The 11,151-nt window shown below is 36.3% G+C and overlaps 2 protein-coding genes across 2 annotated transcripts; both read right to left on the reverse strand.

Moving 5' to 3' along the window:
- Positions 1–306: 306 nt before the first annotated feature.
- On the reverse strand, positions 307–1,209 carry LOC114362118 (uncharacterized). Its single transcript, XM_028317388.1, has one exon. The coding sequence runs from the start codon at positions 1,207–1,209 to the stop codon at positions 307–309; it is 903 nt and encodes a 300-aa protein (XP_028173189.1).
- Positions 1,210–3,697: 2,488 nt separating this feature from the next.
- On the reverse strand, positions 3,698–8,667 carry LOC114362116 (uncharacterized). Its single transcript, XM_028317386.1, has 2 exons — positions 5,792–8,667; positions 3,698–4,476 (listed from the first exon to the last, which is right to left on the reverse strand). Exon 1 carries the CDS (start codon positions 7,732–7,734, stop codon positions 6,694–6,696), a length of 1,041 nt encoding a protein of 346 aa, XP_028173187.1. The 5' UTR covers positions 7,735–8,667; the 3' UTR covers positions 3,698–4,476; positions 5,792–6,693.
- Between the last annotated feature and the right edge of the window lie 2,484 nt (positions 8,668–11,151).

An 11,151-nucleotide genomic window follows, 5' to 3' on the forward strand; every position in this document is an offset into this window, starting at 1 on the left:
TAATAATATACTTACTGGATTCATAATAAGTTCTAAATTTTCATGTATTAGAGTTAAATTAAATTTTATAACGCCGTTTTTATCTATATTCATCAATAAAAACAAATAGCGGGTAAGCCGCACACAGTTACCTGACCATAAAAGTAGTAAACACATAGAGTAATGCACGATTAAGAAGCAACATACACTGCGGCTAATACGTTTATTTTGATAGTGCTTACACTACACGCACTGATCGCAATAACATTACGATAAAGAACTCGTATTAATAGAGTTAATAAGACACTAATGTAGAAAACGTCATCTTCACTTTTTATGTTCCATTTTTGACAGATCCTTATCTGATCGTATTGCAATGATTGGCGTTGTTTCACTGGCTCTGACGAGTATGGTTCCATGTTTGACCCACACAAAACGGAATCCATGTTTTCTTGCTGTTTCACGAGTTTCTCGAAACAAATTCTTCTTTTTCAGCGTGAGATGCTCATTAACGTAGATTTTATAAGGAGTACCGGAAATGCCAAGCTGGGGGGAGTCAATGCCCTTGTTCAAGCGCACAGCAGCGATGAAGTTGTCTCTCAGTAGGCGACTTGTAAGTTTTACAATTATGTTCTTAGGGCGCGTGCTACCGGCAGTGGCTTGTGGTACACGATGAATCGACACAATGTCTTGTTTATTTAGTGGCATTTTTATATGCGCAGCAAGGTTCTCCAAAATAGCTGGTAGGTCCTCCCCGCGTTTCTCTGGCAGGTTACTGATTTCGACGTTACACATTCGTGCCTGTTGTTCCATTGCATCTATTTTGTCTTCTAGTTGTAGAAGACGAAGAGAGTCGTTGGAGTTTGCTGAATGTTTCTCAAGCTCACTAACGCGCTTTGCCACATCTTCAGTTTTCGATTTTATTTCCTCAAAACTATCATTCATGTATTTTATAGATGTCTTGATGTTCTCGAAATCCTTCATAAACTTAGCGAGTTTTTCGTCCTGCTTATTGAACCAGCTCTCAAGCATATTCAACATGGTTGTTTGGAATGTTTGGAAGTCGTTGCGAAGTTCCAAGACATCAGAGTTTGCCATTCCTTTCCGAAAAGTGACATAACGGGGTGGCGATTCCTTGTCAATGGACGGTCCGTCGATACTCATATCACCAGACTGCATCGGATTAACACTATCTTCACAATGTCCAAAGGTACTGTTTAGTGTGGTCATGTTGTGAATTTTCGCTGCCTCTGTGTCAGTAATTGGTCTGTGCGCAACGATAACACGCTCAGTATAGTCCGTAGGCGGTGACGGGCAGCGCGATGACGTATCGTAGCGACCGGTTAGCTCGAACGCGCGCGGCGGAATGATGTTATTTGTTAAGTTATTTGTATGAAAGATTACGCGGTAATAGGTAAGCGGTTTACGATTTACGAGGTAATAAAAAAAACTACTTACTAGATCTCGTTCAAAACAATTTTCGTTGGTAGTTTTTATAGTAATGTACATCATATGTTTTTTTTTAGATTTCTATTTTCTTAATTAAGAAGTTAAAAATCCACAATTTATATTATGCAAGGTTCAAACAATTTGGAAAGCTTGTAGCGCAAACATAAAAGAGGAATAAATTCTACAGAGGATACAAGCTTTCGAATTTATTTGTATTTTATTCGTCTTAATATCACGTCATGTTAACGGATTAACGATTAACGTTAACTTGCGTTAAATCTTCCGAAATGTAACGTTTTAACGTTTAACGAAGTTAATTTTTTTAGTAACGGATTAACGATTAACGAAGTTAACTATTTGATTAACGGTGCCCAGCTATGGTTATTGTAACCAATTTATTTATGTAGGTATATGCCTAGGCAAAAGTCAAGCATTTCTCAGTTTTAATAGGGACATCCTAACATGGTGTTCCGATTAAAATTGAGCGGGCGCCCCTTTATCACACTTTTTTCTTTTATTTTATTACTTTTATGTTTTACTGTGTGTTTAATAAAGTCTTTTATTATTTTTATTATTTATAGTTTGGGCTTTTTCTACCTTAGCTTAAAAGCAGGAAAATTTAAAATCAGCTACGGGATATTAATTAATATTATTTTGATTTTTTGTATGGAAAAATTACATTGTGTTTTGCGTAGGCAAATTCTTATCTTATTTGATTGCAAATGACATGCACTATAATCCTTTACAAGGATGTTCACTCATTACAAGATGTCATCCTGTATACTCAAAAAAGACTTTATTTTTAACACAATGTTTATTTTGAGTAACAAATCGTCAAAAAGAAACACATTAAAATCAAATCGTCGGCGTCGTCGAACAACGTCGTATGATCGCAACCGTCAATATCTGTTTTTTTTTTGCATTAAACTACTCTAAAATAGCTCCTTTATAAACTAATTTTTTATTTTTTCAAAATTCGTAAAGATATCGGAGCTACAGAATCCAAACACAGACGTATGTGATATTCTAACGCAGTACAGAGACGTGTGTGTGCAAGCGTCATCGTACTTCGAACTGATGCTCCCCCCGCTGCCTCTCCCCGCATGTCGGATGTTTAGTCTCGCCCGTATTCTATGTNGCGATTTTTCCAATTGTCTGAATTAGGGGTAGGAGTAGAGTAGAACTCAAACGTTAAACCGCAAACCCTCAGACAAAAAACACAACTGGCATAAAGAGACAACCCGGGATGGTTGTTCGCATTATGGTAATGTGTAACGATGATCTTCTGTTGAACCGCTTGAACGACGTTCAGCACCCAATATCTTCTGCTCCAATTTATTTATTTTCTTCAGCAAATGTTCCTTATCCTCATTTGCCGTTTTTCGTTCGGCATTTTGACGACACAAAAACATATTTTTAACACTGGGTACGTATTTAAGTAGAAGAAGTGCGAACTGGCAGAGCACTGAATCGTGACTGACGACGGATACCAATGTCAAATGGGATGTAAACTGAGATACCCACAAAAAAAAATATCCTCAACTAACAGTGCGTAAACTGGCATCACCGTACGTGATACTACATAGTTCTTATTTCTAATCTCGAGGACAAAGCACGAGCATAATTATAGTTTATTGGTAAGTTATGTAAATACTTAACTAATTCCAACGGCGGTTTTAAATTTCCAAAACTATCATAATATTCTGCGTAATCGTTTTGCTTTACAAAGGCTACCCAATGCGTTCCAGGATTTTTGCTGCTATCCAAATTTAGTATACCACACTCAATCTTTTTGGCTTTCAAAGGTAATTTATCTCTCATAAATACACCGCGAAAGAATGGTATATCACTAGCGTGTTCTAAATTAAAATTTGTGAGAGCACGTCTGGGTAGCCGTTTGATTAGTTTTTTGAAGGATTTAAGTATAAACCAGCTCCTTTTTTATGCGGTTTTATATACAATCCTTTTCCAAGAGCTACCGCTTCCATCATTCTATTATGGCGTTCAGACTCCTGAAGACTCTTCTGTGCAGCTTTAGAATCATTAACAGCTTTCGCAATACCTGCTGCACCTCCCGCTAGAGAACCCAAGGCTGATAATCCCGCAAATATGGGAATGAGAGGTAAGAGTCCGCCATATTTTGGAATGGGAATACACCGTGGTAATTTTATTCCTTTTTTATTTGAAAATAGTTTTTTTGCAGCAGCATATGCATATTGTATAGTAGAATGTTTGTCCTTCGATTTTAGTTTTTTAATTTGTGTTCGTATTTTTTTAATACCCGACATAAATGATTTTACACCAGAGCCCGCCCTAATTTTAGCCTTCATTGCATTTTTTACTATCCACGATGCTATCTTTTCTCCGGTTCTGGCATCCTTCGATTTCATTCTCTTCTTAGCCATGTTTAAAAGTTCTACGTCAGCGTTGTGTCGAGCACTAGAATCTTTATTGTTGTAAGCAATATCGTGATACATGCAAGCTTCATCCAATTTGTTTACTCCTCTTTCGCCTCTAAGTAACCGTTTCTGAAGTTTTGTTCCAGGACCACAAAATTGATATCCAGGTAAATGTAACTCGAACGGTAAATTATCTATCAAAGTATTAATAATACCACTGCCTTCCTTCATCGATAAGCACAGAGTGATATGAGATAATAATTATCATCAGGTTTTATATACCTAGACTACTAATTCACTTTTGTCCACCCAGCTGTTCTCCTCATCACTTAAACCTAACCATTTTACCAATAGCTTATTTCCTTTCTTTTTTATTACCTTCTCAATGAGATAAATATCTGGAAACTTGGTTTTCTGTAATTCAAATCCGTAAAAAGAACCCAGAATATTTAGATTGTGTTTGTCTTCTATTTGATAAGTTTGAGGATTGGTTTTATTTACTTTAATAATGCGAAATATTTCGGTAGACCAATTAGGGGTACAACCTTTATAAAAATCTCCTTTGAATTTACTTATACGAACATAATCACCGACGTGAAACGATGACCTTTGACGTACATTCCGCTTTTGGGATTTAACAATGTTACACCTGACTAATGTCACAAAAAATAACAGAAGGTAAACTCATGTATGTACCTCGCTTTGCATACCTCTCTCGCTCGCACGCTCGGCCGTCGCGCTAGGGTTGTCTTGTCATGTGTTGCGTTTATTTCGATAAGATAGAAAAATGTTACTCTTAATACTATGCAAGAAAGACAATAACAAATATCCACGTATACTTATTTATATTTAGTACGTTATTATAGTAATAGTTTGCAAACAAATACACGAGAAGGAAGTAGTATTTAGTTGAGTGACACTATTATCCAACTAATATTATAAATGCGAAAGTTTGGATTTCTGGATGTTTGTTGCTCTTTCACGCAAAAACGACTGAACGGATTTTGATGTAACTTTACAGTATTTTTGTTTATAACCCTGAATAACATATAGGCTATAATTTATGACGATCTGTGACAAACTAAATTTCACGCGGGTGAAGCCGCGGGGCAAAAGCTAGTTATCCAATAATTCCTAAAACCTCTCTAAAACAATTTGATATTCCTAATAATTGAGTTGGCTTTCAATTTTAATTGAAATTCAAATAAATAACTTACTTACCTCCCCGAATCAACTGGTAATTTAAAAAATGAAAATTCGGTATTTAATGATGAGTTTAAGCAACCAAATACCGAACAATTATTATAATACGACTTTTTCTGTTCACTCATCATCATTTCAGCCATAGGACGTCCACTGCTGAACATAGGCCTCCCCCAATGCTTTCCATGTTGATCGATTGGCAGCGGTCTGCGTCCAGCGCTTCCCTGCTACCTTTACGATGTCGTCGGTCCACCTTGTAGGTGGACGTCCCACGCTGCGTTTTCCGGTACGCGGCCTCCATTCCAGAACCTTTCTGCCCCACTCATCATTCTGTTCACTCATTTTCGTCAATTTCGCAAAACAAAATAATATCACAGGCGGTTGACCGGCGCGTGACTCAAGCGAACCACAGCGAACGTGTGGCGAACGTCTGTCGCGCCACGTCGCGCTCGCATTCGTCCAAGACAGTCTTGCTAGAGCGGTGTCTATGTGTGCGTGGCTCGAGCGCGCTTAGTATGGAGTTTGTCTTNTTTAAACCTTAACCGTATGACAATAAAGTGCACAATGGTATTTCGTATTGCAACCTAAGCCCTGATTGTCTCTTATTGGTCGTAGTAAAAATATAGTAAAATGCGTAACCAATTAGAGACGCGGTGAGCACGTGACCGGAGCGATGCGCTTACGCTAAAATTTCTACAAAGTGGTCAGGCGGAAGAGTCCCCGATAGTACATTCCGCTTTTGGGATTTAACAATGTTACACCTGACTAATGTCTCATTATTATTGTTAACATCAACCGGCTTGAATTTCGTGATTCGATGTAAAGTATTGTTATAGTAATGCACAGCTGAATTTAAATTATTATGGAACCATTCATATCGTCCGCACAAACTAAACATCTTGTAAAGGTGTGATTTTAAAGTTCTTATTACTCGTTCTACAATAGAAGCTTTTTTAACAGAGTATGTGGAATAATGATTTACGCCATGTTTTTTCATTAACTGCTTAAAAGAAGTATTATAAAACTCTGTCCCCAGGTCTGTTTGCAAGTTTGTAGGCTTTCTTGTCGATTTAGATAATATATTTTGCATTGCACTCGTAACACAATTTTTTGATTTGGATTTCAAAGGTCTAACCCATACATATTTTGAAAAAGCGTCAATAACTACTAAAACATATTTATATCCTTTATTAAATGACGAATATTTCTGTAAATCAATAAGATCAGCTTGCCATAAGTCGTCTATTCCTTTTATAATCGTGTGTCTACGAGAGAAATTTCTTCGTGCTGCTTTGTGAATCTCGTTTACTATATCTTGTTTACTCATTCTTATCAGGTTTAGCTCCAACCATGACATCAATTTCTTGTTTTGTGTAATACAATGTACTTAAATGGTTAGTAGTCAGTTTTTCCAAATTGTTTAAGTACTTTTTGACATTATTTTGTATTGTTTTCATTTCATTTTTCAGTTCTTGAACACACTTATCAACATAATCTTTATTCACAGCTTCATCGCTTTTTTCAGGAGATTGTACACCCAGTAATCTTGATGATTTTAAATCAAAATCACCAGAATTTGTTCTTACTAATGTATCGGTAAGAATGTCAGTAAATTCAGTTAGTCGTAAACGCTTATGAACGTGATGCCCGAATTTATCAATATTCATTGCCGTCTTGTCGGCTTCTGCAATGTAATGGTACTGCTCAATTTTCCTAAGGGAAGCTTATTATATTTGATGTCTTTTATGATACCAGCTTCGTGCAACTCTTCGATAATTGCATAAATTTCATTATGTACTCCAGTGTTACCAGCAGCCCATGATCCAAGTAGCAGTTTCAATCGTTCTACTAACTCATTTGGATCGTTCCAGTAAACTAAATCAGTATCCGTCTTCACTTTTTTTAGAATATCAATACCTTCTCCCTGATGAAGACTTTCTACACTACTTGTATGATTTCTTGAGAACTTAAATAGTGGTTTAATCACTCGCATATATTTTAATCCCTTGTTACTATTGATTGGTTTTGTTGGGTCGAAATTACGTTTATGTGCATTGGTATCGATAAGTAATAATTTATAATGTTGTAAGTCTTCCTGCGTAATAACATCTAAATCTGGTGTCTTGTTATACAATAATTGTTTTAAGCCTGGAGTTTTTTTCAAGGTCCGGTTTCCAATTTTCAGAATCCTATCGTCGTCATAAACACGGGTATTGCCTAGCAAAAGTTTTTTATTAACATGTCTTACACCGTAAGGTACATCTTTTATTGCTTCAGACGATACGGACCATGATAATGAATCGTTGGCAACACTTGGAGAAGACTGCAGAGATTTGAATGAGTTTTCGTGAACATCTTGAACATCAGATGGTAACGAAACGAGGGTTTCGTTAGGTGTTTTGCGATCATCATCATCTGAGACTGCTTCACTATCAATAGGTTCTTCGTAATCTCCAATAGACGTATTTGATGACTCGCTTTCACTGTATTTAGCTCTTTTTACTGTTTCAGTTTGCCTTGATTCATCATTTATTTGACGTTTTTTGTCTGATTCACTGGTTAACAACTTCAGTGGGTTAACGATAGGTTTAAATATAGTTTCTAATGCCATATCATTTTCATTTCTGAAATCTTTTATCATTTCTACTTTTCTTTTCACAGCCGCTGCAGATTTAATAATTTGCTCCTTGAGGTTTCGTTCCATTGTAAAGGATTCCACTCAGTTTGGCTTCCCTGGTGTGATTAATTCGTAAGTAACTCAACAGCTACTTTTATAAAAACTTAGTCCATTATTATGAATGTATCAAACTTCATTCTATAACAACCGTTGTTACGTTCACAGTCCTTATTAATAATAACATAATTATACGGCTTACTCCAAACAGTAGAACACATTTCACGGAACTGAGACCACGTCATGTCAGACCCTACATGTTCTTCGTAAACGTGTTTTAGATTAATGTCGTCTTGCTTAAACAATATTATAAGGTTCGCATTATCTCTTACAAGTTGTTTGGGTATTTTAGTGTAAGTTTGATTGATATAAAAACAATCAATATTCTTATGTCGACCCATCGCAAAATAGTCACGTATATTGTTTTGATTTTCACAAGCAACATCGTCAAATATAATAATCGAGTTAGGCAAAGCCTCTTGTGGACTTAGAACTTCACTATTATGGTTATACTTGTTATAGGTAGTGCCAGCAACGTTTTCTAATACCTTTTCTAAAAAAACGTATTTAGGTTGATATAATGACTTTGAATACACATACAAGTTGCGAAAACGCGGTCCCTTCTGGTGTAGCAGCAGGCTGATAACTAAGTTGGTCTTCCCGCAGTTCGAGGGACCGCAAACAATACTACGTATAGTATTTGGCAACAAGTTTCCATGACGCTTAACCATGTTCGGTGATGTTGGGCAGATACATTCTAATTTCAGAGATTCTTTTTGTTTAAGAAATTTCATATCAGATTTGAACTTGACCGCTGTGGTTGATGTATTACAACTAAATGACGATAATTCTGTCGTTCGATTAAATTAAAAGCTCAAAAATATTTCCTTATGGAATTGGGCCGTTCTAGATCATCTGGAGCGAGCAGCGCTAGCTGCGACGAGCGACGGATGATCTAGAATGCCCAATTCCATACTACTAATCTTTTTAGTTTTTTAACTCCGACACCTTATAATATTTTGTTAACAATATTTCGCGCAAAGCGGAACACCCTGTGAATGTTTTGGAGCCAGTTTTATATTTCGCGACATAAAGACCTGTTATTCATACTGGGTACTTCCGGTGGCGCTGGCTCCGTTTCCGGCTGCTCTGTATTTTCACGTCGAGTATTTTTGGAGCAGAAGTGCTTTATGTATCACGTTCCGTAATTTTGTAAAAACTAAAACTAAACGGTGCGCGTCTTGGAAAAGATTTTGAGAGAGTTTTTGCGTCTCTATGGTAGGAATTCAAAGAAAATGTAAAGGTCACTGAGTCCAAAAATGTGTATTCATTGCAGAAAAATAGACTGTTAAAATATTTTTTTTTTAACTCAAAGCAAACTAAATCGAATTTTACCTACAGTAAATTGAGAACTAATTGAATTTTCAGGGCTAAATGGACTATTTTCGAAAAAGCTATAATCTTAGAATTATTCAAAAGGAGTAAACCAACTATCCATTTGCAAGCCACTGGTTGCGACGATGTATATATTTCGTCACGCTAAAAAGCTGATACAAAGATTAGTATGTCCTTGAATTTAAATGTTGCCTAATAATTAAATACTCAAGACAGATAAATTACTATTGTAGAATAACACTGTAGACATGGACAGCGGTATATACACTGGCACTTTAATTAAACAGTCAGCTTACAAGATCCCTGTGAAGGGTTTATAACCTTGAAGAAACTAGCATGTCTACGACAGACACATTTTAGTTCCATTTAACGTTACTCTAACCTTTGGTGGATATAATAAAAAATATCTCAAAATCTTACATTTCATGTTTCTGGCATAGCTCATTCTCCCAAGGTGGACCGATGACCTCATAAAGATAGCAGGAAGACACTGAAAGCAGGCCGCTACCAACCGGTCATTATGGAAATCATTGGGGGAGGAATATGTTCAGCAGCGGACGTCCTATGGCTGAAATGATGATGAGGTTTCTCATACTGTTCCAAAAAGGTATAACTATCTAATACATAATGGTAATTATAATTATGCTGATATTATCTCTGTTATACTAGTGCTCGATTTTATAGCCTATATTATCTTTTATTGATATCTCTGTTAACACCCCCACGTATGCCAAAAATTTTATACATTATTGTCGCCCGCGACTTTCTACGCGTGGACAGCCTGTTTTACCCCCTTAGGGATTGAATTTTGAAAAATCCCGTCTTAGTGAGCACCATCGTTCTAAAAGGAACCCCGTGCAAAATTTGAGACTCCTAGCACTTGTAGTTTCTGAGATTATGTGATGAGTGAGTCAGTCAGAGAGTTGTATCCGCTTCTACAACCGATGTGAACAACGCCTCAACGTGACCACGACCGCTCTGCCAAGAGCGTAACGAATAAGAAGAAGAAGAGTCAGTCAGTGACCTTTTGCTTTTATGTACGAGTAAGATAATTATGGCGCATTTAACATGTACAATGACAAAGAGCTCATTTTCATAATACGATTTCTGATTTGCAACGCGTGTACGTTATTTATTCATATTCATATTTGATACCTATTACTTTTATTACAACCCAAATGCGGTCTGTAATGAATGTTAAGTCTGCATAAGTAATATTATTCTGCAATAAAAACGCGAATGGAATTCAAATAACCCTAATACAATGTTGAAGTAAACGTTAACACGCATTATTGGCTGAATTTTTTTTTTGCTATAGAAGCCAGAGCCAGATCCTTTTTGAGAGAATTTGAATTCCAGACTTTTAATAAAACCCTATTTACCAGGTAGGTAGTTAGTAATAGGAAAATTAGGTGAAAGATTTGGATTTATGCAAGTGTCGATTTGAAACTGCTTAGCTCACTTACACCCGTATTCACAAATGATGCTTGCTTAAGTGAAGCAGCAAATCGAACGCATAGCGTTGAGACTTCATAGTATTGTTTGTGAATACCTACGGGCGTTAAAATTATGGTAAAGTCATTAAATAGGTTGTCAAATCGTTAACGAGTTTCTTGCGCTGAGTTAAAGGTCAAACGATGCTGAAACGTCAACTGGCAAAAATTGGAACTAATAACCAAGTATTGATGGTAACACCGTGGTAACACCCTACTGTTCATGACATATCTGGGACACTTTGGTGTTGTTCCACTTTATATTGTAACGTGTTAATACTGTTTAAAATCTGACACTGTCAAAACAACAGGTAAAATAATTCAAAGAGTTATACATTGTAATTTTAGTATTTAAACAACAAAATTAAATAACGTTTATTATTCTTCTCATCCATGCAATTTAATTATCGAATACCATTCATTATACATACTCACTATCATTGGCGTGATGTATCCAAACAGCGTGTAATTTATTTATTTGTTTTATTTCGGCAAAATAATTTCAGAAACAAATGCAAATGAGGCTTAATGGATCATCGGCCTTATAATGAAACTAAAT

The sequence above is a fragment of the Ostrinia furnacalis genome, unplaced genomic scaffold (assembly GCF_004193835.3).
Source record: "Ostrinia furnacalis isolate ACB-3 unplaced genomic scaffold, ASM419383v2 OfSCF6223, whole genome shotgun sequence".
NCBI classification, from domain to species: Eukaryota; Metazoa; Arthropoda; class Insecta; order Lepidoptera; family Crambidae; genus Ostrinia; species Ostrinia furnacalis.